Here is a 27,060-nt window from a genome sequence, read left to right as displayed (position 1 = left end):
ATAGGCAAGATGCAGTAGAATGGTATAGAGCACAGTATATACATATGAGATGAGTAATATAGGGTATGTAAACATTATATAAAGTGGCATTGTTTAAAGTGGCTAGTGATACATTTATTACATCAATTTTTCCATTATTGAAGTGGCTAGAGCTGAGTCAGTATGTTGGCAGCAGCCACTCAATGTTAGTGATGGCTGTTTAATAGTCTGATGGCCTTGAGATAGAAGCTGTTTTTCTGTCTCTCGGTCCCCGCTTTGATGCACCTGTACTGACCTCGCCTTCTGGATGTTAGCGGGATGAACAGGCAGTGGCTTCGGGTGGTTGTTGACCTTGATGATCTTTTTGGCCTTCCTGTGACATTGGGTGCTGTAGGTGTCCTGGTGGGCAGGTAGTTTGCACCCGGTGATGCGTTGTGCAGACCTCACAACCCTCTGGTGAGCCTTACGGTTATGGGCGGAGCAGCTGCCGTACCAGGCGGTGATACAGCCCGACAGGATGCTCTCGATTGTGCATCTGTAAAAGTTTGAGTGTTTTTGGTGACAAGCCGAATTTCTTCAGCCTCCTGAGGTTGAAGAGGCGCTGCTGCGCCTTCTTCACCATGCTGTCTGTGTGGGTGGACCATTTCAGTTTGTCCGTGATGTATACGCCGAGGAACTTAGCTTTCCACCCTCTCCACTACTGTCCCGTCAATGTAGATGGGGGGCTGCTCCCTCTGCTGTTTCCTGAAGTCCACGATCATCTCCTTTGTTTTGTTGACATTGAGCACTGAGTTTGAAGGCCTACCTTCAAACTCAGTGCCTCTTTTCTTGATATCATGGGAAAATCAGAAGAAATCAGCCAAGACCTCAGGAAAAAAATTGTAGACCTCCACAAGTCTGGTTCATCCTTGGGAGCAATTTCCAAATGCCTGAATGTACCACGTTTATCTGTACAAACAATAGTACGCAAGTATATACACAATGGGACCACACAGCCGTTATACCACTCTCCTTCCTGAGTGGTATGATGGCTGCGGGGTCCCATGGTGTTTATACTTTAAATTGTTTAAGTTGGGTTATACATTTTGGGTAACTTCCACAAGCTTCCCACAATAAGTTGGGTGAATTTTGGCCCATTCCTCCCGACAGAGCTGGTGTAACTGAGTCAGGTTTGTAGGCCTCCTTGCTCGCACACGCTTTTTCAGTTCTGCCCACAAATTTTCTATAGGATTGAGGCCAGGGCTTTGTGATGGCCACTCCAATACCTTGACTTTGTTGTCCTTAAGCCATTTTGCCACAACTTTGGAAGTATGCTTGGGGTCATTGTCCATTTGCAACAAAGCTTTAACTTCCTGACTGATGTCTTGAGATGTTGCTTCAATATATCCACATCATTTTCCTGCCTCATGATGCCATCTATTTTGTGAAGTGCACCAGTCCCTCCTGCAGCAAAGCACCCCCACAACATGATGCTGCCACCGCTGTGCTTCACGGTTGGGATGGTGTTCTTTGGCTTGCAAGCCTCCCCCTTTTTCCTCCAAACATAACTATGGTCATTATGGCCAAACAGTTCTATTTTTGATTAATCAGACAAGAGGACATTTCTCCAAAAAGTACATTCTTTGTCCCCATGTGCAGTTACGAACCATAGTCTGGCTTTTTTATGGCTGTTTTGGAGCAGTGGCTTCTTCCTTGCTGAGCGGCCTTCCAGGTTATGTTGATATAGGACTCGTTTTACTGTGGATATACATACTTTTGTACCTGTTTCCTCCAGCATCTCCACAAGGTCCTTTGCTGTTGTTCTGAGATTGATTTGCACTTTTTGCAACCAAAGTACATTCATCTCTAGGAGACAGAGCGTGTCTCCTTCCTGAGTGGTATGATGGCTGCGTGGTCCCATGGTGTTTATACTTGCGTACTATTGTTTGATGAACGTGGTACCTTCAGGCCTTTGGAAATTGCTCGCAAGGATGAACCAGAATTATGGACGTCTACAATTTATTTTCTGAGGTCTTGGCTGATTTTCTTTTGATTTTCCCATGATGTCAAGCAAAGAGGCACTGAGTTTGAAGGTTGGTCTTGAAATACATCCACAGATACACTTCCAATTGAATCAAATGATGTCAATTAGCCTAGCAGAAGCTTCTAAAGCCATGACATTTTCTGAAATTTTCCAAGCTGTTTAAAAGGCACAGTCAACTTAGTGTATGTAAACTTCTGACCCACTGGAATTGTCATACAGTGAATTATAAGTGAAATAATCTGTCTGTAAACAATTGTTGGAAAAATGACTTGTGTCATGCACAAAGTAGATGTCCTAACCGACTTGCCAAAACTATTGTTTGTTAACAAGAACTTTCTTCTGAAACTCGTCAGTCTATTTCTTTCTTTCGGGATATGAATTCCGAGTATGTCCACTTCACCGTCAGACCATTTTTTTGGGTAAACTATACGGTAATGTAAAAGTTTTATTTTTTTGTTATGTAATATGTACACTTATCATTATTTGGTTGTAGTCCAGAGAGGTTAGAACAATTATCTAGATCCTCTATGAGGCTATGGAGCGATCCAAATTGTGGATTTAAAGGAAAACATGAATAATCAACATACAATGACACCTTTGTATTTAAGCCCTGGATTTCTAGCCCCTTGATATTATTGTTGCGTCTGATTTTAATAGCTAACATTTAGATATGCTGATAGTGGACAACCTTGTTTTACTCCTCTTTTCAGTGTAATACTTTCTGAGAAGTAGCCATTATTTACTATTTTACTCCTAGGGTTACTATACATAGCTTTAACCCATTGAATGAGATTCTCCTAAAATTAAATTTTCCATGCATTATATATAAATTCTAGTTATACTTTATCAAAAGCCTTTTCAAACTCAGCTATGAATACCAGGCCTGGTTTCCCAGATTTTTCATAGTGTTCTAATGTTTCCAATACTTGTCTTGTATTCTCAAACGTTCCTTTACAATTAGTGGAGATGGAGGAAACTAAAACGAAAACATATGCTGAACTGACTTTACTTCCTCTTTCAAAATATTATTTGGTGAATGATGGGTGACTGTCATTTGCAACAAGTTTCAGTAAATAATTTTTGGTAGCATTTCTATGTTGAATATAAAAAAATGATTTGGTGCATTTTCCCCCCATATTCCATTCTGTTCACTTTCTGTTCACTTTCTGTTCATTTTATTTTTTTTGCACACATTACATTTTACATTTTAGTCATTTAGCAGACGCTCTTATCCAGAGCGACTTACAGTAGTGAATGCATACATTTCATACATTTTTTTTCTGTACTGGTCCTCCGTGGGAATTGAACCCATAACCCTGGCGTTGCAAACACCATGCTCTACCTACCAACTGAGCCACACGGGACCACACTCTTGGCGTTCTCTCCAGCTTACCCTGGAATGCTTTTCCAACAGTCTTGAAGGAGTTCCCACATATGCTGAGCCCTTGTTGACTGCCTTTCCTTCACCCTGTTGTCCGACTCATCCCAAACCATCTCAGCTGGGTTAAGGTCGGGGGATTGTGGAGGCCAGGTCATCTGATACAGCACTCCATCACTCGCCTTCCTGTTTATAGTCCCACTAAGCCCAAACAAGATGGAATGGCGTATCACTACTGAATGCTGTAGTAGCCATGCTGGTCTGCCTTGACTTCTAAATAAAACACGGACAATGTCACCAGCAAAGCACCCCCACACCATAACACCTCCTCCATGCTTTACGGTGGGAATGCGGAGATCATCTGTTCACCCACACTGCATCTCATAAAGACACGGAGGTTGGAACAAAAGTTCTCCAATTTGGAGTCCAGACCAAAGGACAAATCTGCAACGGCCTAATGTCCATTGCTCGTGTTTCTTGGCACAAGCAAGTCTCTTCTTCTTATTGGTGTCCTTTAGTAGTGGTTTCTTTCCAGCAATTCAACTGCGAAGGCCTGATTCACACAGTCTCCTCTGAACAGTTGATGTTGATGTGTCTGTTACTTGAACTCTGTGAAGCATTTATTTGGGCTGCAATTTCTGAGGCTGATAACTCTAATGAACTTATCCTCTGCAGCAGAGGTAACTCTGGGTCTTCCATTCCTGTGGCGGTCCTCATGAGAGCTCAATGTTTTTTGCAACTGCACTTGAAGAAACTTTCAAAGTTCTTGAAATGTTCCCTATTGACTGACCTTCATGTCTTAAAGTAATGATGGACTGTTGTTTCTCTTTGCTTATTTGAGCTGTTCTTGCCATAATATGGACTTGGTCTTTTGCCAAATAGGGCTATTTTTTTTATATACCCCCCCCCACCTTGTCACAAAACAACTGATTGGCTCAAATTGTATTTACCAGGTAAGTTGACTGAGAACACATTCACAGCAACAACCTGGGGAATAGTTACAGGGGATGAATGAGCCAATTGTAAACTGTGGATTATTAGGTGAACATGATGGTTTGAGGGCCAGATTGGGAATTTAGCCAGGACACCAGGGTTAACAGCCCTACTCTTACAATAAGTGCCATGGGATCTTTAATGACCTCAGAGAGTCAGGACACCTGTTTTAACATCCCATCAGAAAGACCACACCCTACACAGGGCAGTGTCCCCAGTCACTGCCCTGGGGCATTGGGATATTTTTTAGACCAGAGTGCCTCCTACTGGCCCTCCAACACCACTTCCAGCAGCATCTGGCCTCCCATCCAGGGACTGACCAGGACCAACCCTGCTTAGCTTCAGAAGCAAGCCAGCAGTGGTATAGAGGGTGGTATGCTGCTGGTTTATGCATTAAGAAGGAAAAAAATTCCACAAATTAACTTTTAACAAGGCTCACCTGTTAATTGAAATGCATTCCAGGTGACTCCCTCATGAAGCTAGTTGAGAGAATGCCAAAAGGGTGGCTGTTTAAAGAATCTCAAATATATTTAACACTTTTTTTTGGTTACTACATGATTCCATATGTGTTATTTTATAATTTTGATGTCTTCACTATTATTCTACAATGTAGGAAATAGTAATAATTAAGAAAAAATGTTGAATGAGTATGTGTTTTAAAACGTTTGACCGGTAGTGTATTTAAAAGAATCCATCTACTTGCAGATCGGTTTGTGCAATTTGCACATTCGGATCAAAATGATTGTTAATTAAAATCATCACCCCTTTTGAGTTTCTTTGTCCATGGTAGAACTATATTTCACCCCCACAGTCCTTTTCCACACAACTTAAACAACTTTTCCAAACAACTCTAAAATTGTTGAATGCGTTTCCTATAAACAATAGATATTATATTCCTTCTCTTTTAGCCAGGTAAATACTGATCTGCTAAGCCATTACAATTATAACTGGCTATACTTATTTCACCGTTTACCATAATGATATACAAGTTTCAATTCTATTTATTATTATGTTTGTAAACTTACCATTTAAAATGTACCACAATGATTGAGTGTCCATATACTGTAGCTGTACCATGATATTTGCACAGCAACTGAGTCAACCTCCAATTGTTCTTCACTATTGCCATCCCAGTGACTGGCAGACCACCCCTGTCCACCTGCATCCTAGGGCCTTTGAGAGATTGAGAACCGTCCTTTAAAAAGAGCACACAGGTTGTCGTCCCAGTGACTGGCAGACCACCCCTGTCCATCTGTATCCTATGGCCTTTGAGAGATTGGGACTCATCCTTTTAAAAGAGCACACAGTGCCACCCACAGTACAGAAGCCGATTAACTGCCAAAAGCATTTCCAAAACACTCACCCCGATTGCATACTGTTATTTGAAAATATATACATGTAAAATAATCTTGCATATCTTAATTTATTTCCTCAATTAACAAATACTAATATGTAGGCATTTCATACGAAGGATTGTTATCTATAACCAGGACCGGCATTACGAAAATATATATTTTTTTGGCAAGCACTGATTATTTTGGGAAACAATTATTGTGATTCATCCTATACTGTCCCTGACATCATTACCCCTTAGCAACAAATGTGGGATACATACACACCCTTCCCCCACAAACAACCACAAGCTCAGATGTTCAACAGTTGGGCTCGGGGATGGAACAACTCAAGAGAAGACTTGATGTGCAAATGCATATACAGTTGTAGCTGTTTGAGAAGGCATGCAAAATTGAGCAAGAATGGGGAGATTTGCTTAACCAATGTCAAGTCCTAGCCGATGGAGCTCAGATACATCCCTTTCCCCTGAAACACAAACACACGCTGGTCCCCCGTTGTGACCATTTTCCCAAGTGTCTCTGAGTAGTCAGACCTTTGGATTATTTTTGTGCCGCAAGGGCCACATTAGTTTGCCCCCTCTCTGATTGTCTGAGTGTGACCCCCTCCCCATGGGTTACTGCAGCTAGTGTTGCCAGCCCTGCCACTACCTGCGTGGGGGTTTCCACCGAAATTCCCACCGGCTAGGTACAAGGTCGTCAAGGTTCTCATTAGCAGCTTTGAGAAATCCTTGTATATTATGCTTACCCACCCGGGGCTTTGGCTTTGTTGGACCAACACTGCCAGGCAGGCTCAGACTCTTGAGGATGCTGCTTTAGTGAGTCTCTGACCACGTTTATCTTTCTGTCTTGGCTGTGTATAGGCTACTTGCAGTAGGCCTATAAAACAGATAAGGACTTCTCCTTAGTGTGTCTGTTGTTCAGATGGGTGTCAAGGGTATAGGGTTCGGGACCGTTCGATCATGATAGGACAATAAATAAATAGACCTATATTTGTAATTTATTTTTAAATGTGTATCCCATATCTGCACAAAATGTAAAACTGTCACAACTCCTGCTCGGAGACGCACATGGGCTCTGGCATTTGCAACCATTTTCCTTTTTCAGTCACTTAACTCACCACACTTTTCCAATCACAAAAACACACACCCCATCTTCCATTACAACCACACTCCCCCACATATACACCCGCACATACCCACACTCTGCCTTCTATGTCCTCTGTTTGGTGTGTTTTTATCCCTACTATGTTGATTCCTACTTCATTTTGGGCTTTTGAGTACTTTTGTGTTCCAGTGCCTTATATTTGAAGATGATTATTATTATTTCAATAATGAGCCATTCTTCTAATGCGATCTTTTATCTGTTTATAAATACTCTAAATTATTTTACAACATTCCCTATCTTGAATGGTATAGTGTATTTGTAGTTTTATTTCTTCATCAATTTATGTATTTTATTATTTTCCTTTTTTTTTTATTACAATTCCTACCATGGATAGTATTACATGTTCCATTATTCGACTCCTCTATGGGAACTTGGTATTATTTAGAATAGCCATGGAGTAGTCTTGGTGTCTCAGAACAGCTGGTTATCAATGTACAGTTTATCTACTGCGAGAGCTACACGTTTCCCTTTTAGTCTATTCGCTTTGAAGAGTGGGTACAGAACTTTGCGCCGTTTTGCAATTTCCTTCGGGAACTGATCATTCATGCCTATCTTCGTGCCAGCGAGTCTTGCCCAGGTTTTTAACCATTATTTTATCCTTAAAGAATGCAAATTTGGCAACAATCGGGTGCTCGTTTCTCTGTCCGAAAAGATGTACATATTCGATTTTGATTTTGTCGACCGTATTGCCTGGGATCTGTAACACTCTCTGGATCTTCATCCCCATTCTCTTTAATACCGTTAGTAACGTATTTTCTCTCATAGATCTAGTCTGTATTTCAAGTAAGGCTTCTCTCAGAAACATGTTCTTTAACATCCGTTTCAATAGTATGGACTGTAGCGTTTAGATTTTTTGTTTCTTTCTCTATTGTCATAGATTTTTCGTCACTCATCTCGAGGCTCGACTTTAACTCCTTTATATCTTTACCAACTAGTTCAAGTATGCCCAACTTATCATTAATCGTCTTTAGCAAGACGGTCTCTACACATATACATTGTTTTGTGTTGTTATCCAGATTGAAGCTTATTGCCCACGGGTATGTGGAGTGAAGTGCTGATATTTAGTCAGATTTACAGATATTGAATATTACGTTTTTATCTTGAGGCATTCTGTTCCGCTGTCTTCAGTCTGCCATTGTTCCTCCCTACACTCTGTCCTGCTTGGTTGTTTTTTGTTTTGTGAGGGAAGTGTATTCTAATTCCATTACTACTATCCATAATATTATAGCCGGCCCTACACATTCCATTTCCCTAACCAAACTGAGACACTGTCACTATATGGCCTGCAGAGTTCTGATTCTGTGTTGTTCTGAATTAGGCAGATAATGACGAAATACTATCTGGACATGATGCATTATATCATATATACCAGAGCCTTATCGATATACTATCTAGTAGTGTATTATATTGTATGTCAGGACCATGATCGAGTTGAGTGTGCTTTCTCTGCTCAGGAAAGGAAGCGAGTGGGGAGCAGAATCAGTCAGGAGAAGGGGAATCGACCATCATCACCGAGTTTTTCTCAGGTAATCATGCCTCTCGTTAACTTCTTATGGGTAGGTGGGATGGTAGCGTCCCACCTGGCCAACATCTGGTGAAATTGCAGAGCGCGAAATTCAAACTACAGTATTCATAAATTCACAAGTGAAATACATCAAAATAAACCTTAACTTCTTGTTAATCCAGCCGCTGTGTCAGATTTCAAGAAGGCTTTATGGCGAAGGCATGCTATTGTATGCGGGGCGCTGTCCTCAGATAAACACATGAAAAACATATTTCAACCAGGCAGGTGCGACACGAAAGTCAGAAATAGTGATATCTTTGATGATCTTCTTCTGTTGGCACTCCAAAAGTGTCCCAGTTACATCACAAATGGTCCTTTTGTTCGATAATGTCCTTCTTTATATCCATAAAAACTCAGTTTAGCTGGCGCGCTTCAGTCAATAATCCACCCAGTTTCCCTCCATCAAAATGCATACAAAATGAATCCCAAACGTTACTAATAAACTTTTCCAAACAAGTCAAACAACGTTTATAATCAAACCTTAGGTACCCTAATACGTAAATAAACTATAAAATATAAGGCGGAGAATCGTTATTGTCTTTAACGGAGAAAAATACCGAAGAACGCGTTCTCTTCCACGCACTTGGAAACACTACAGCCAAAATGGAAGCCACATAGAAAAACTACAATTTCTGGCTCATTTTTCCAAAAACCAGCCTGAAACTCTTTCTAATGACTGCTGACATCTAGTGGAAGCCCTAGGAACTGCAATCTGGGAGGACTTGGCCTTATAATAAAAGTGATAGCCATTGAAAATAGGTGTAGGCTGATTTTGTTTAAAAAATGTGAGAATGCTGTTCATTGACTACAGCTCAGCGTTCAACATCATAGTGCAGTCAAAGCTCATTGCTAAGTTCAGGACTCTGGGACTAAATACCTCCCTCTGCAACTGGATCCTGGACTTCCTGACGGGCTGCCCCCAGGTAGTAAGGGTAGGTAACAACACATCCACCACGCTGATCCTTAACACGGGGGCCCCTCAGGTGTGAGTGCTCAGTCCCCTTCTGTACTCCCTGTTCACCCATGACTGCACGGCCAGGCACGACTCCACCACCATCATTAAGTTTTCCCGACGACACAACAGTGGTAGGCCTGATCACCAACAACGCTAAGACAGCCTGTAGGGAGGAGGTCAGCGACCTGGCAGTGTGGTGACAGGATAACAACCTCTCCCTCCACGTGATTAAGACAAAGGAGATGATCGTGGACTACAGAAAAAGGAGGGCTGACCACGCCCCCATTCTCATCGACGGGGCTGTAGTGGAGCAGGTTGAGAGCTTCAAGTTCCTTGGTGTCCACATCACCAACGAACTATCATGGTCCAAACACACTAAGACAGTCGTGAAGAGGGCACGACAACGCCTATTCCCCCTCAGGAGACTGAAATAGATGTGGCATGGGTCCTCAGATCCTCAAAAGGTTCTACTGCTGCACCATCAAGCGCATCCTGACTGGTTGCATGGTCAGGAGTCTTATGGCTTCGGGGTAGAAGCTGTGCGCAACAGGTGCCTTGCAGTCGGAGGCCGAGCAGTTGCCATACTGAATGAACACTTATTTTAACTTAATATAATACATCAATAAAATCAATTTAGCCTCAAATAAATAATGAAACATGCTCAATTTGGTGTAAATAATGCAAAAACAAAGTGTTGTAGAAGAAAGTAAAAGTGCAATAGGTGCCATGTAAGAAAGCTAACGTTTAAGTTCCTTGCTCAGAACATGAGAACATATGAAAGCTGGTGGTTCCTTTTAACATGAGTCTTCAATATTCCCAGATAAGATGTTGTAGTTATTATAGGAATTATAGGACTATTTCTCTCTCTATACAATTTGTATTTCATATACTTTTGACTATTGGATGTTCTTATAGGCACTTTAGTATTGCCAGTGTAACAGTATAGCTTCCGTCCCTCTCCTCGCTCCTACCTGGGCTTGAACCAGGAACACATCAACAAAAGCCACCCTTGAAAGCAGCGTTACCCATGCAGAGCAAGGGGAAACAACTACTCCAAGTCTCAGAGCGAGGTACGTTTGAAACGCTATTAGCGCGCACCCCGCTAACTAGCTAGCCATTTCACATCGGTTACACCAGCCTAATCTTGGGAGTTGATAGGCTTGAAGTCATAAACAGCGCAATGCATTGCGAAGGGCTGCTGGCAAAACGCACGAAAGTGCTATTTTGAATGAATGCTTACGAGCCTGCTGCTGCCTACCATCGCTCAGTCAGACTGCTCTATCAAATCATAGACTTAATTATAACAATAACACACAGAAATACGAGCCTTAGGTCATTAATATGGTCGAATCCGGAAACTATCATCTCGAAAACAAAACGTTATTCCTGTTACATTGCACAACCTTCAATGTTATGTCATAATTACGTAAAATTCAGGCAAATTAGTTCGCAACGAGCCAGGCGGCCCAAACTGTTGCATATACCCTGACTGCGTGCAATGAACGCAAAATGACACAATTTCACCTGGTTAATATTGCCTGCTAACCTGGATTTCTTTTAGCTAAATATGCAGGTTTAAAAATATATACTTCTGTGTATTGATTTTAAGAAAGGCATTGATGTTTATGGTTAGGTACAGTTGTACAACGATTGTGCTTTTTTCACAAATCGCAAATCATCCCCCGTTTGGCGAAGTCGGCTGTCTTTGTTAGGAAGAAATAGTCTTCACAGTTTGCAACGAGCCAGGCGGCCCAAACTGCTGCATATACCCTGACTCTGTTTGCAAGAGAAGTGACACATTTTCCCTAGTTAAAAGAAATTCATGTTAGCAGGCAATATTAACTAAATATGCAGGTTTAAAAATATATACTTCTGTATTCATTTTAAGAAAGGCATTGATGTTTATGATTGGAGCAACGTGTACCTAAGCGATTATATGCAACGCAGGACAGGCTAGATAAACTAGTAATATCATCAACCATGTGTAGTTAACTAGTGATTATGATTGATTGATTGTTTTTTATAAGATAAGATTAATGCTAGCTAGCAACTTACCTTGGCTTCTTACTGCATTCCCGTAACAGGCAGGCTCCTCGTGGAGTGCAATGTAAAGCAGGTGGTAAGAGCGTTGGACTAGTTAACCGTAAGGTTGCAAGATTGAATCCCTGAGCTGACAAGGTAAAAATCTGTCGTTCTGCCCCTGAACAAGGCAGTTAACCCACCGTTCCTAGGCCGTCATTGAAAGTAAGAATGTGTTCTTAACTGACTTGCCTAGTTAAATAAAGGTCTAAAAAAATATATATATATAAAAAAATTGCCAAATCTGCGTCCAAAAATACCGATTTCCGATTGTTATGAAAACTTGAAATCGGCCCTAATTAATCGTCCATTCCGATTAATCGGTTGACCTCTAGTAAGCAGTACAGGAGCGCCAAGTCTAGGTCCAAAAGGCTTCTTAACAGCTTCTACCCCCAATCCATAAGACTCCTGAACAGCCAATGAAATGGCTACTCAGACTATTTGCATTGACCACTCCCCCCCCATTTTTACGCTGCTGCTATTCTCTGTTTTTTATCTATGCATAGTCACTTTACCTCTAGCTACATGAACATATTACCTCGACTAACCTGTGCCCCCACACATTGAATCTGTACCGGTACCCACTGTATATAGCCTCACTACTGTTATTTTATTGTTGCTTATTAATTATTTGTTATTTTTCTATAGTTAAAAAAAAATGTTACATCAGTTTATTTTAGTAAATACTTTAACACTTATTTTTCTTAACTGCAACGTTGTCTAAGGGTTTGTAAGTAAGCATTTCACTGTAAGGTCTACACCTGTTGTATTTGGCACATGTGACGACTAATATTTGATTTGATTTTGAAATGGGGGACTAAATGTTTTTAAATGGTGAAAGCCTACATTGGCGCTCCCCATGTTAAGAGGCTTCGTGGCAAGTGTGCCCTTCCGGCCTGGAATTTCGTGATTTTAGGTGCAAGGCCAATTTGCCTTGAAATGGTACCCAATCTTCCAGGGCATCAAGGCCATCTGCTAGGCCAGCAAGGCCATTAACCGAAATATCCAATTAAATTGATTTGAAAATCGAAAAACGCGAGCTAAGAATCTATGTACATGTACATAAATAATTAGCCTACACGTCAAAGTGTAGGTGATAGCCTATGCATATTAGCTACAGCCTGTCATGTCCAGACCGATGCCGACATGAGGGAGGCGCTTGAAAATGTAGCCAAACTTTAATGGGACTTTTAAGGGCATATATACTGTATAGGCTAAACGCCTGTCAAGTTTAAGAAATATAACACATGATCATAAAGTGTACTTTTTTTGTCATAATTTTTCTGTGTTGCGACCATAAGAATGGTAAGAGGATTATTTTACAAACAATTCCCCATATGCCATTGAACCCAGAATTTCTGTCATGTTCTCTACTGTCTTTTGTTGTCCAGCAGCCAAAGACGCATTTGCAGTGTGCTTTTCAATCATTTAATTTTGGAACATTTGCGCTTATATACAACTACCGTGCGCGCATTGCTGCGTTCATAATGTGAAGAAAGCCTAATAGTTTATCAAAATTTTAAGTTAAACGTTCTGATCTGTAGCAGCAGCCTCATTAGCTTTTAAAAGTTGTATTTTATGTACAGTTGTATTAATTTGGGATTTATCATCCCACAACTGTCCCAGTTGAGTCTGTTATTTATTTCTCTCACAGAATGACAAGCTGACCAATAGAATAGGTAAATGTTGTACTATGGAGGATAGTAGCTTGACATACAGTAGGTTTGTGCTTTTGATGTTTGTTGCTCATTTTGTTGGCTGACGAAAAGTAAATGTGGACAGTTCTTCTAACATCTTCAATATGCACCTTGGAATTCGATAGGCACGTGTGCCATTGCATCCCCAATGTTTCCGTCTTCACTTGTAGCCTACTTCGGAGCTGCTAGGTCTTTGGAAAGGAACCGATCATGTGACGGCATTGGCTAATAAGAATTGAGATATCTGAGTGAGCCACCTGAGTGATGGGTGCTTTGGGGCACTGCGATTGGCAGCCGGGAGAAGGGAATTATAATTATTATATTCAGCCCAAGGGCACAATGGCCACTTTTTCCGCAAGGCATGGATTGTTTTTGGGGACATTACAACAACACAAGGGGGCATTGGCGGCCATAGCCGTCGTTGCCACCGGGTCCTTTCTCAACTTCACCACCAATGACCTTGAAATCAAATTTTTAGTCTGAACAATGTTCCTCCCTATGGTCACTTAGTCCTCTTGTTAAGTTGTTATTGACAGCATTAAGATGTTCTCTTGGAATTAAGTGAAAGTACACTATTAGTGTATTTTATTTTCCTCTTAAGGGACTCTTTTGCGGGTCTTGTTTTTTGACCGATTTACAGTTGTTTGTGTTCTCTGTTGTACAATAAACTCTGAGGATCAATGCTATTTGATCGAGCCTGAGCTCTACTTCGAGTCGAGAACTTGCTCTTATCTCTGTTCAAAGTGCCACTGATAGTGAAAATCCATCGAGGCTCTCTTCGGACAGCACGAGCAGCTCTTTTACTTTATCTCTCTCGCTCTCTCTTGCTCCCCAAGCACATCTCCCATTCATTTGCACTGAACAACAGTGGACTGCGCAGGGCTTCGCCCGCAAAGTTCAAAGGAAGCCCTCTCAGTTAAGTGGAAATGCACAGGGGATGATAATTCACTGCTCTCCATGCTGCGAGAGAGAAAGAGGGAGGGAGAAAGTAATGGAGTAACTGAGAAGGAGAGAAAGGAGTGAGTAAATGAGATGAAAAGGAGAGATGAAGGGCAGAGAAGTAGGAGCGAGAGAATAATTAAGAGTTTACAGAAGCAGCACAACTGAGTACATTTGTGACTACTAAAACAGAGCTTAAATTGTATTAACTTTGATAAAGTATCAGGACATAGAGATGGGATTGTGAGGAAAAGAGACCGAGATGAATTGCGAGGACGTGTGTTTGTGTGTATGCGCGGGTGTGTGCGTGAGTGTGTCAAAAGGGAGGAGAAGGTCAGAGTGCCGGCGAGGCTGCTTTCCGACTCGCCTCGTTAATTTCCTGACGACCTCGGCTCATTTCGCAGCAGTTAAGCTAGGTGAGAAAGCAACTGACCCCTAAGGCTAATCCTCCCCCCGCTGGCACCTTCTCTCTCTCTCTCTCTCTCTTTCTCTTTATCTCTTTATCTCTCTCTCTCATACCTCTTTATCTCTCTCCCCTCCCCCCTCTCTCTCCCCCCCCTCTTCCTCTCTACTGGTGTATATGGTTGCTGTGTTTTCACCATCAAGCCACTCCCATAGGAGCTGCAGCTTCATCAAGTCTAGGAGCATACGAAAGGGCATCATCATTAGGTTAGTCTCTGATCGCCCTCCCTAAGTAATTATCCCTCGCCTAGACTCTGGCAGCAGACATAATTGATTTAATGGAGTGTTCTCTCACTCCTGAGCGTCGTAAAAAAGAAGTGGAGAATGTTTTCTCTTGTTAAAGATTGGGATACATTTTTGATTAATGGCGTACAACACCGCATAACACTTTTATTGAAATCTGAATGGGATTTAATGTGGAGTGTAAATGGTTAATGTCATAAATGGAGATCCTTTTGTAAGGGGTGTTCTGTATTTCATCTGCTTATTTATTTCTGTATCAAGGAGAGAATGTTTCTCTCACCATAGAAAAGACCCAGAGACATTAGAGGTGTCAATTTGAAACGATTATAACTTTTTTATCGGTACAGTACATCACACATAAAAGGCCCATAGCCATTTCAGAGAGATTTATTTACCGAAGGTGCCATTGACGGGCATTAAAACACAGAATTTACAGTTTTCCATCTGGTTTTATAATACTTCTGGTCAAATATGTGCGAAAAATCCAATTACGTTTTATTGATCATCAAAACTATCTGGAAGCTTTGGCCTTGAATTTATGAGAGTGGGGTGCAGACGTGATTCAGACCTGATAAATCAAGGTAATTTCAGTTGGCCTCCAGAGGTGGGGTGCTCGTAGAGGTGCGCCTCTACCTCCTTCATCCATCCATCCATTCCTCTCTCTTTCACCCTCTCTCTGATGATTTAATCATGGCGTTTGCTTAGGGACCATACCTTGAATGTGATGTATATCTTAAAGGGTGCCCCGTCGACTGGAACAGAAAACAGACATGCATTTAAATGTCCCCCCCAAATTCTTCAATCTTTTTATACCTTCATCGATAGATGTTGAACCTGGTTAGTGATGTTAAAGAAGCAACACTCTACTCTACCGTAATGGCTTTTTCCTGGCTGTGGCTTAAGACGAATGGTCCTTATTGTGGTTTAGAGTGATTCCATATGAAACCAGGACAAAAAAAGACAAGGATTTGGGGGATTTTCATGACATTTATATCTAAAAGCATAATTGAGAAATAATGTATCAAAGTTGGCATATTTCTGACATTTTGGCCTTACCTTAGCCTCCTTTAAGACGCCATAATATTTAATCTGTAGGTGCTAGAAAGCAACAGTTGGTGTCAAATGAAGCTTTACCACTTGCTCTGTAATATGAGTAGTATTTTGATTTCAGTAACATTTTGTTTTACATTAATTTATGAATATTGTCAAATATAAACATGAATATTGAAAAATACATTTGGGATTTGGCTAATATATGGTAAAGGCCTATCAAAGTTCCAGAGTGGGATCTCTGCTCCTTTAAGGGTTATGATCCAATTTGTAAGCATTACAACAGAGTGAATGTGAAAATGGATTCAAAATGGTCACCCTATGCTGGTAATTTGCAGGATGTGCAATGATACAAGTAAAAGAAGGGCTGTGATTGGTTACATTGCCTTCTATTCCAATTTCTCTGTATAAAAATGGGCCATAACTTTAAACCTAGCAGAGATCCCACTCTGAAACTTTGATATACCCATAGAATATGTTCAACAATATAGAACAATTAGCAACATCCAAAATGATGTTTTCAATATTCATTTTTATATTTTGATCAATGTAAAAAAACATTTTATTGAAATTAAAATACTACACATACTGTATTACAGAGCAAGCGGTAAAACTTTGACACCAATGTTTGCTTTGTACTCTGAACAAAAATATAAACGCAACATGCAACAATTTCAAAGATTTTACTGAGTTACAGTTCACAGAAAATCAGTCAATTTGAAATAAATTAATTAGGCTGTAGTCGATGGATTTCACATGACTGGGTGGCAGGTAGCCTAGTGGTTATAGCGTTGGGCCAGTAACCGAAAGGTTGCTGGATAGAATCCTCAAGCTGACAAGGTAAAAATCTGTCGTTCTGCCCGAGGAAGCCAGTTAACCCACTAAACCCACTATTCCCTGGGCGCCGAAGACGATTATGGCAGCCCCGCGCACCTGCTACTTCGGATAGACTTGATCAGGTTGATGATTGTGGCCTGTGGAATGTTGTCCCACTCCTCTGCAATGGCTGTGTGAAGTTGCTGGATATTGGCGGGAATTGGAACACGCTGTAGTACACGTCAATCCAGAGCATCCAAAACATGCTCATTGGGGTGACATGTCTGAGTATGCAGGCCATGGAAGAACTGGGACATTTTCAGCTTCCAGGAATTGTGTACAGATCCTTGCGATATGGGCCCGTGCATTATCATGCTGAAGCATGAGATGATGGCGGCGGATGAATGGCACGACAATGGGCCTCAGGATCTCATCATGGTATCTCTGGGCATTCAAACCGCTATCGATAAAATGCAATTGTGTTTGTTGTCCGTAGCTTATGACTGCCCATACCATAACCTCACCGCTACCATGGGGCACTCTGTTCACAACGTTGACTTCAGCAAACCGCTTGCCCACCCGACGCCATCTGCCCAGTACTGTTGAAACCTGGATTCATCCGTGAAGAGCACACTTCACCAGCGTTTCAGGGGCCATCGAAGGTGAGCATTTACCCACTGAAGTCGGTTACGACGCCAGTCAGGTCAAGACCCAGGTGAGGACAACAAGCACTCAAATGAGCTTCCCTGAGACTGTTTTTGACAGTTTGTGCAGAACTTCTTCAGTTGTGCAAACCCACAGTTTTGTGGCTGATCTCAGACGATCCCACAGGTGAAGAAGCCGGATATGGAGGTCCTGGGCTGGCGTGGTTACATGTGTTCTGCGGTTGTGAGGCCGTTTGGACGTACTGCCAAATTCTCTAAAACAACGTTGGAGGTGGCTTATGGTAGAGAAATAAAAATGTAATTATCTGGAAACAGCTCTGGAGGGCATTCCTGCAGTCAGGATGCCAAATGCACGCTCCCTCATAACTTGAGACATCAAATTTTATTAGTCAGTGAAATGCTTTCTTACAAGCCCCTAAGCAACAATGCAGTTTAAAAAACACAAATAAGAAATAAAAGTAACATGTAGTTAAAGAGCAGCAGTAAAATAACAATAGCGAGACTATATACAGGGTGTACCGGTACAGAGTCAATGTGCGGGGGCACCGGTTAGTCGAGGTAATTGAGGTAATATGTACATGTAGGTAGAGTTAAAGTGACTATGCATAGATAATAACAGAGTAGCAGCTGCGTAAAGGGGGGGAAGTCTTATGGCTTGGGGGTAGAAGCTGTTAAGAAGCCTCTTGGACCTAGACTTGGTGTTCTGGTACCACTTGCCGTGTGGTAGCAGAGAGAACAGTCTATGACTAGGGTGGCTGGAGTCTTTGACAATTTTTAGGGCCTTCCTCTGACACCAGCTGGTATAGAGGTCCTGGATGTCAGGAAGCTTGGCCCCAGTGATGTACTGGGCCGTACGCGCTACCCTCTGTAGTGCCTTGCAGTCAGAGGCAGAGTAGTTGCCATACCAGGCAGTGATGCAACCAGTCAGAATGCTCTCAATGGCGCACCTGTAAAACCTTTTGAGGATCTGAGGACCCATGCCAAATCTTTTCAGTCTCCTGAGGGGAAATAGGCTTTGTCGTGCCCTCTTCACGACTGTCTTAGTTTGTTTTTGATGTGGACACCAAGGAACTTGAAGCTCTCCTCCTGCACCACTACCGCCCCGTCAACAAGAATGGGGCCGTGTTCGGTTATCCTTTTCCGGTAGTTCACAATCATCTCCTTGGTCTTGATCATGTTGAAGGAGAAGTTGTTGTCCTAGCACCACACGGCCAGGTCTCTGAACTCTTCCCTATAGGCTGTCTCATAGTTGTCGGTGATCAGGCCTACCACTGTTGTGTCATCAGCAAACTTCATGGTAATCCTTCTGGCCTTGCGTCCTTGTGAATGTTGACATGTTTAAAGGTCTTTACATCGGCTGCGGAGAGCGCGATCACACAGTCATCCAGAACAGCTGATGCGCTCATGCATGTTTCAGTGTTATTTGCCTCAAAGCGAGCATAGAAGTAGTTTAGCTTGTCTGGTATGCTCGTGTCACTGGGCAACTCACGGCTGTGCTTCCCTTTGTAGTCTGTAATGGTTTGCAAGCCCTGCCACATCTGATGAGTGTCGGAGCCATTGTAGTACGATTCGATCTTAGTCCTGTATTGACACTGCCTGTTTTGATGGTTGTCGGAGGGCATAGCAGGATTTCTTATAAGCTTCCAGGTTAGAGTCCTGCTCCTTGGAAGCGGCAGCTCTACCCTTTAGCTCAGTGCGGCTGCTGCCTGTAATCCATGGCTTCCGGTTGGGGTATGTACGTACGGTCACTGTGGGGACGACGTCATCGATGCACTTATTGATGAAGCCAATGACGGATGTGGTGTACTCCGCAATGCCATCGGAAGAATCCCAGAACATATTCCAGCGCATGCTAGCAAAACAGTCCTATAGTATAGCATCTGCTTCATCTGACCACTTTCTTATTGACTGAGTCACTGCTGCTTCCTGCTTTAATTTTTGCTTGTGAGCAGGAATCAGGATGATAGAATTATGGTCAGATTTGCCTAAATGAAGGTGAGGGAGAGCTTTGTATGCTTCTCTGTGTGTGGAGTAAAGGTGGTCTAACATGCTGATAGAAATTTAGTGAAACAGATTTAAGTTTCCCTGCATTAAAGTCTCTGGCCACTAGGAGCGTGTTTTGGATGAGTGTTTTCCTGTTTGCTTATGGCGGAATACAGCTCATTGAGTTCCTTACATATATGCATAGCAGCAACATTATGTACAAAATAAGTAAAAAAATTACTTGCAAAAAATGAAAATAAAAACGCAATCGGTTAGGAGCACGTAAAACATCAGCCATCTTCCCCGGCGCCGTCTCTCACATCTGTGGCGTTGTGACAGAACTCCACATTTTAGAGTGGCCTTTTATTTTCCCCAGCACAAGTTGCACCTGTGTAATGATCATGCTGTTTAATCAGCTTCTTGATATGCCACACCTGTCAGGTGGATGGATTATCTTGGCAAAGGAGAAATGCTCACTAACAGGGAAGTAAACAAATTTGAGCACAACATTTGAGAGAAATAAGCTTTTTGTGCGTATGGAACATTTCTGGGATGTTATATTTCAGCTCATGCAACATGTGACCAACACTTTTATCAGGTATCAAGGTAAGACCCAGATGCAGACCGTGTCGAAGTAACAATGTTTATTATAGCAACAGAGGCAAAGATACAGGACGGCGGTCAGGCAAAGGCACAGGACGGCAGCCAGGGTCAGGGGCAGGCAGATTGGTCAGGCGGGCGGGTTCAGAGTCGGGACAGGCAAGGGTCAAAAACCAGGAGGGCGAGGAAAAAGAGAGGCTGGGAAAAAGACAGGTGCTGATAGGACAAACGCTGGTAAGCTTGACAAACAAGACTAACTGGCAACAGACAATCAGAAAACACAGGTATAAGTACACTGGATAATGGGGAAGATGGGCAACACCTGGAGGGGGGGTGAAGACAAGCACAAAGACAGGTGAAACTGATCAGGGCGTGATAACTTTACATGTTGCATTTATATTTGTGTTAAGTTTAGCACCTATATTATGGAGTCTTAAAGGAGACCTGGGTAAGGACAAACTGTCAAATTCCTAGTTTGATCAATTATTTATCAAATATGCTTTTTAGATACAGCCTTATTCTAAAAGGGATTAAATAAAACATTTTCCTCATCAATCTACAGTGAGGGATACAAGTATTTGATCCCCTGCTGATTTTGTACGTTTGCCCACTGACACAGAAATGATCAGTCTATAATTTTAATGGTAGGTTTATTTGAACAGTGAGAGAAAGAATAAAAATAAAAAAATCCAGAAAAACGCATGTCATGAATTGATTTGCATTTTAATGAGGGAAATAAGTATTTGACCCCCTCTCAATCAGAAAGATTTCTGGCTCCCAGGTGTTTTTATACAGGTAACGAGCTGAGATTAGGAGCACACTCTTAAAGGGTGTGCTCCTAATCTCAGTTTGTTACCTGTATAAAAGACACCTGTCCACAGAAGCAATCAATCAATCAGATTCCAAACTCTCCACCATGGCCAAGACCAAAGAGCTCTCCAAGGATGTCAGGGACAAGATTGTAGACCTACACAAGGCTGGAATGGGCTACAAGACCATCGCCAAGCAGCTTGGTGAGAAGGTGGTGCGATTATTCGCAAATGGAAGAAACACAAAAGAACTGTCAATCTCCCTCGGCCTGGGGCTCCATGCAAGATCTCACCTTGTGGAGTTGCAATGACCATGAGAATGGTGAGGAATCAGCCCAGAACTACACGGGAGGATCTTGTCAATGATCTCAAGGCAGCTGGGACCATAGTCACCAAGAAAACAATTGGTAACACACTACGCCATGAAGGACTGAAATCCTGCAGCGCCCGCAAGGTCCCCCTGCTCAAGAAAGCACATATACATGCCCGTCTGAAGTTTGCCAATGAACATCTGAATGATTCAGAGGACAACTGGGTGTCAGATGAGACCAAAATGGAGCTCTTTGGCATCAACTCAACTCGCTGTGTTTGAAGGAGGAATGCTGCCTATGACCCCAAGAGCACCATCCCCACCGTCAAACATGGAGGTGGAAACATTATGCTTTGGGGGTGTTTTTCTACTAAGGGGACAGGACAACTTCACCGCATCAAAGGGACGATGGATGGGGCCATGTACCATCAAATCTTGGGTGAGAACCTCCTTTCTTCAGCCAGGGCATTGAAAATGGGTCGTGGATGGGTATTCCAGCATGACAAGTTCACTTTTGGAAACACGAGTTTGGCCAGAGTCTGTGACTTCAGGCTCATGCGATGGTGCCTGGAGATCAGGCCAGCAACGGAGAATACCATCTCCACCTTGCTGAGACACTGAGGATGCTAAACACCCTTCAAGCGATTCTTGCCAGGCTGGGCAGAGTGGTTGGCCTAAAGGTTTTTAGGCAAATAACTTTCCAGATTCTAGAGTGATTCTTTAGTTGTGGACACTACATCACCGCACTCCCGCTCTTGCTTTTGGTCCTCATCTTTGTCACCTTGATTATGCACCTGTTTTATCAGTTTCTTTCTGAAAACTCCATGACAGTAGCTCAAGCAAGGGTCTATAGCAGCACACAAGTAGCCTACAAATGCATGCTGGGCTGGTCATGCCTTGAGCTCGCGAAGTGTGCGGTACTGGAGCGAGATTGAAGCGGGCGAGAAGGCCTCACTCCAGTCAAATTGGGCATGCTCCGGTCACGTACTCTGATCCATTGAAAGGGATGATCATCACCATTTGTGCTCCACTCATCATTCATTATGGTTACAAAGTAAATCCTCAAACTAAAATTGAAAACTAAAATTGTTCCGCGTGGCTCAGTTGTTAGAGCATGGCGCTTGCAACGCCAGGGTTGTGGGTTCAATTCACACGAGGGACCAGTAATAGAAATTATGACCATATATGCATTGACTACTGTAAGTCAGTGTCTGCTAAAATTTAAAATCCAAATGCCTAAAATGTAAAATCCAAATGCCTGTTTTATGCATGTCCCTGTCAAAACGCATCAAAAATGCATTTCTTAATCCACATGTAAGCAATCCATATTCCCCTCAATTATTAACAAAACTGGTTGCACTGTGTAAGCGAAAACATGCACACATGCTGAGCTGTCCTGCACCAACACTCTTATATACTTAAGTTAATGAGAGAGGCAGGCTCAGGCATATTCTGTGCTGTGAGGTGCAGCTTGCCACTCCAGCATGTTAATTGGCTGTAGCGCAGCACAGACACCCAGACACAGGCATTAAACCTGAGGGGAGTTGGTTAAACAAGGACAGGGACCATATGCTCCATGTCAATCCATTTACGACTAAGGACAAAACTGGTGCACGGCAGGGAATGCTTGATTTGAAAATGAATGGGCCGTGTTTCCCCCCCCTCTTCTGCCACTTCAAGTCCAGGTAGTAGATAACGGACCTTATCAGATATGTAGTTGGTGCTGTATATTAACTAATTTGAATGGGTTCTAACTTGAACAATTACTCTGTAAGTTTACAATTGTACAATTTATGCTCTCTGCATATAAAATCCACGAAGACTGCCGGAAAGTCCCGAATGCAAGATGGTAATTTCTATGACTCACACGGTGGAGGAACATATTGCCTGTAGCCTACTGTACATGGCAAGCTGGTGCTCACCTAGTGGCTGTGAGGATTTTTCTACAATATTCACAACATATTGACACAATTACTATATTTATAGAATAAAAATCTAATTTCATCAATTACATGTGTAAAAAGTTATGAGTGAACATTAGCAAGCCAGCAGCAGATGAAACAGAAAGTGAATTCTATCCTCCTCCTTTCCACGATTTTAGCTTGTCTATCACTGTCTAACTGGATAGGTTTAGGATATTTACTAGCCCATACCAGTGACAAACATAGCTATGTTATCGTCATATGGCAGTACACAAACAAAATCTAGCCGAATTACCGCAATGCACAGCCCCCACAAACACCTTGAAAACGACTCTTTCTATAGGCTTGTACTATCTATGACAGCATCAGAAGTTGGCTACCAACAGCTGGCAGACGTTTACATTTGGTTAGTTTTATCAGTGTTATTTAGATGGAAGACGTGAGCTAAATGTGGTAGCTCTATAGCTAGCTAACGTAAGAATAGAGGTAGCAAGCTAGCTCTTACATTTACCTGGTTTACTTCCATGCCAGTGACAATGCTCAGTCTATGCTGGTGCTATTGGCTGTTTGAGATGTTTTAGAAGCCACGTTAATGGTAGGGACAGCATCTACTTTGAGAAGCAACTTCTTGCTGAAGCCTTCCTTCCATTATTGATAGCTGTGGAAGTTCTCAGGAATTAAATTTGCCTCGCAGATTGACGAGGAGACATCCAATTCACCCACCTCATTCTCACAAATGTATCCCACTTTTTTACAACGTTTTTCATTCACCACGTGACACTGACCGCAGGGCATTGTGGGATTGTTTCCGAAGTTAGAGCTGATTTGAAGTAAACCTCAAAGTTTGTCATTTGGAAAGTTGTTTTTTTGGTGTGCTCTAAGTTACTATTATATGCATTTCTGGCATTGGGAAATAAGTGCTACACTGCCTTTGCAGCCACAACGTCACTCCACCCCCTTTTACTGCTGTTCCTCTGGCCGTGGATGAGGAGACCTTGCAGTTATAGTGCTGCTAATTGAATTAAATATTGGTGTGTCCTTGTTGCAAGTGCAGTGGGAGGTGCCCGGCAGATTTTGAGTCGTGCATGCAGACCAAACTGTTGGATTTTTAGGGTTCATGGTTTATGGGTTTGTCTGAATTTAAAAGTAAAACCCCAGCTGTGTATACCTCTGTATTTTGACCAATCAGGCATTCTCTAACCTTTAAAGGGGAAGGTATTGCATGAAAGTTTTGAGAACAAATACCTTTTAATGGATCGTTTTCCAACATGAGTTGTCAGTCTAGCTGAATAGATGTTTTATTATCACAGGCAGATCAGTTGAGGTTCTAGGTGACTTTGACTGTCTTGAAGGCTCTTCTCTGGCAAAACAGCTCGGTGCGATAGTCCTTCACCTGGCTTTCATCTTGGGTTTTAGTGTTATTAAAAGTGACACCTTGATTTTGAGGTCACGACCCTATTGCTTACATTTGAACTGAACCGTTACAGCCAGAGTACACAACCCCACTAAAAACAATGTTTTGAAAAGAGAGTTGAGTCGCAATAGCCTGTCAAGGACGGATGTTGGAGAATGGATTGTACTGGTTTTGGAGCTACTGACTGACTGTTGACTGAAGAAAAGGAAGAGGTTAGAGACAGCAGTTTGGTGACATAAGTGATGACAAGACCGTACAGCATAATTGGAGCAATAGAGGCCCCGTGCTCTGAGTGAACCTCGAGTTTCAAAGTTGATCATTTACTATGTGATAATTGGAATGTGTCTATTGAAAACAAAATTTATTTCACACTCACATCCATTACAGATGATACTTTACCTCCAATGTATTGTGCTTTTAATCACCCCTTTACATTTAATTTTCATGACTTATTCAACTTCAGTAACAGCAAGTAATGACAGTTCAGTACAAAAACTACTTATCAAGATGACATGGCAGTTCACCTGAAGTAAGCCTGCCTGTCCTTATATGCCTGTTTTGTTCTGACTTGACTTGATGTGGGAGGTACTTTTATGAAGCCCTTTCAACCCCCCTTGGACTCTATTGAAGTCATATTAAAGAACTTATGCTTTTCTTCTGCAGAAAACGTATGTGCTTCAAACATTTTCACCCATGTAGCTATTCTCCAAGTAGGCATTATATTTTTTGCTGTTCCTGGAAAAAGTAGGCTATGTGGAGGCTTGTGCAATTTTCTTTTATCAGAATGAACAACTTTTCGGTCACTTTTTTACTGGTCCGGTAAAAAGTAAGCGTAGGCATATGCAATTTTCTATTATCAAAATGAACAACTTTTTGGTCATGAATATTGTTCCGTGGTTGGAAAAAGAGTCCCTCATATGGTGAAATTATGGCCTTTTTCAATGCTTTGGATAAAGGAAGAGCAGTGTCGGAATCTGGATATGATTTTATCTTACAGTATATCAGTATATAACCTTTTGTGTAAAAGACATAAAATATCTTTAGTGACAAGTCAAATGGTTCACTTTCTCACTAAAAGGGCAACGTCCCATACTTTGAAGCAAACACTCTTCAAGGCATCTTCCACAGTATTTGTTGACGGAACGCTTGAATTGAGAGTGGTGAGGATTTGTTGTATTTCAGACATCAAAGAGCAATGAGCATGACAGCTGCAAATTGGTGTTGGGTGAGAATTTAGTATATATAAAAAAATGCAGCTAAATCTGTCTACTTGGGCTGGTTATATTCAGAGTGGCTGACACATAGACGTGAGCAATATTTAACTAAACCTCATTTCAAATGATTAAATCCAGCTTCCTAGGTCGATAATGCCAATCAATTTTCTCTGAGGAGAATGCCCACCTCTTATGTGATGACTAGCCCATGAAATGGGGTGTTTTTTTACAGGCACTAATGTACTCTATTGTGCTGCTTCTGTAAACTCTTAATTACTCCTTCTCTCCTACTTTTCTAGCCTTTATCTCTCATTTTCCTCTAGTTTACTTACTCCTTTCTCACCATCACTCAATTGTTCTCTCCGTACCTACTCTTTCATCCCCGATTCTTGGCAATAACCCTGTATTTACCCCCTTTCTCTCTCGACCTTCCATTATCCTCTCTCCTCCCTTTCCCCACACTATCTGCCTCTTCCTTCAGTGTCCTCTCTACCCCTCTCTCCTCCTCAACCCCTTTCTCTCTCCCTTCCATTATCCTCTCGTCTCTCTCTTTCCCCTCACTCATGCTCCCTTTCTCGCTCTGCCTCTTCCCTCAGTGTTCACTCTCCTGGGGTGCAGGAGAGTATGCTAATTAGCCGCTGGCTGCGCAGTGCCGGGAGGTCAAACGATCCTAGCCAGCAGCATACCACCCTGCATCCCACGGATGGCTTGCCTCTGTAGGGTTGGTCCTGGTCAGTCCCTGGATGGGAGACCAGATGCTGCTGGAAGTGGTGTTGAGGGACAGTAGGGGACACTCTTTCCTCTGGTCTAAGGAGATCCCAGGGCAGTGAAGTGGATATTGCGCTGCGTAGGGTGCTGTCTTTCGGATTGGACGTTAAACATGTGTCCTGACTCTCTGTGGTCATTAAAAATCCCATGGCACTTATCGTAAGAGTAGGGATGATAACTCTGGTGTCATGACGCTATATAAATCCAATCAGTAATAAACACAGGGGATGTGTTTGGCATCCATATTAGGATATCATCAGTTGTCGTACATGTGGGCTAGCATCATGTAACGATATTAATGTTGGCTCACTTGATGTTATTCGCTGAAGATACTTGTGGTCTTCTATATCTGGAGATGCAGCCCCTATTTTAGCGTCAACCCCATCAAGGTAAATCCTATTTTTCTCTGCGAAATGGTATCCTCTTCAGTTCTTTTCTTTTCTTAAAAACAACGCCAAATTGCACTAATGAGCTATTTCCCTCCCTTTGTGCTTTTGTGCCTTATTGTACAGTACCAATGGTTCCACTCCACCACTCTCAGTGAGCTAGCTAGCTGAAGTCATCGCTATTTCAGCGTCGGGTGCATTAAGTAAATGAGCCTCTCGACCAGAGAAAGCGCTGCCTGAGCACTGCCAGAAAAGGGCTCTCATCCACTTAACGCTTCCTTAAATGATGCCATAC

At 42.2% G+C, this 27,060-nt stretch overlaps 1 protein-coding gene across 5 annotated transcripts in view; it reads left to right on the top strand.

The window, feature by feature from the left end:
- LOC106567360 (MORN repeat-containing protein 1) overlaps window positions 1-27,060 on the top strand; it is a 96,951-nt gene that overhangs the window by 28,755 nt on the left and 41,136 nt on the right. For 4 of the 5 annotated variants that reach the window (XM_014136514.2, XM_014136512.2, XM_014136510.2 and 1 more), the window contains one exon: window positions 8,344-8,415. The exons of the other annotated variant lie outside the window; for it this stretch is intronic. In XM_014136514.2, coding sequence (XP_013991989.1) covers window positions 8,344-8,415 — 72 coding nt within the window. The remainder of the gene's footprint in view (window positions 1-8,343; window positions 8,416-27,060) is intronic. 5 annotated transcript variants of the gene reach the window in all.

This window comes from Salmo salar, chromosome ssa13 (genome assembly GCF_905237065.1).
Source record: "Salmo salar chromosome ssa13, Ssal_v3.1, whole genome shotgun sequence".
In the NCBI taxonomy this organism is placed as follows: domain Eukaryota; kingdom Metazoa; phylum Chordata; class Actinopteri; order Salmoniformes; family Salmonidae; genus Salmo; species Salmo salar.
The sequence above is the reverse complement of the archived record's forward strand: the minus strand, read 5'-3'. Positions and strand labels throughout refer to the sequence as shown.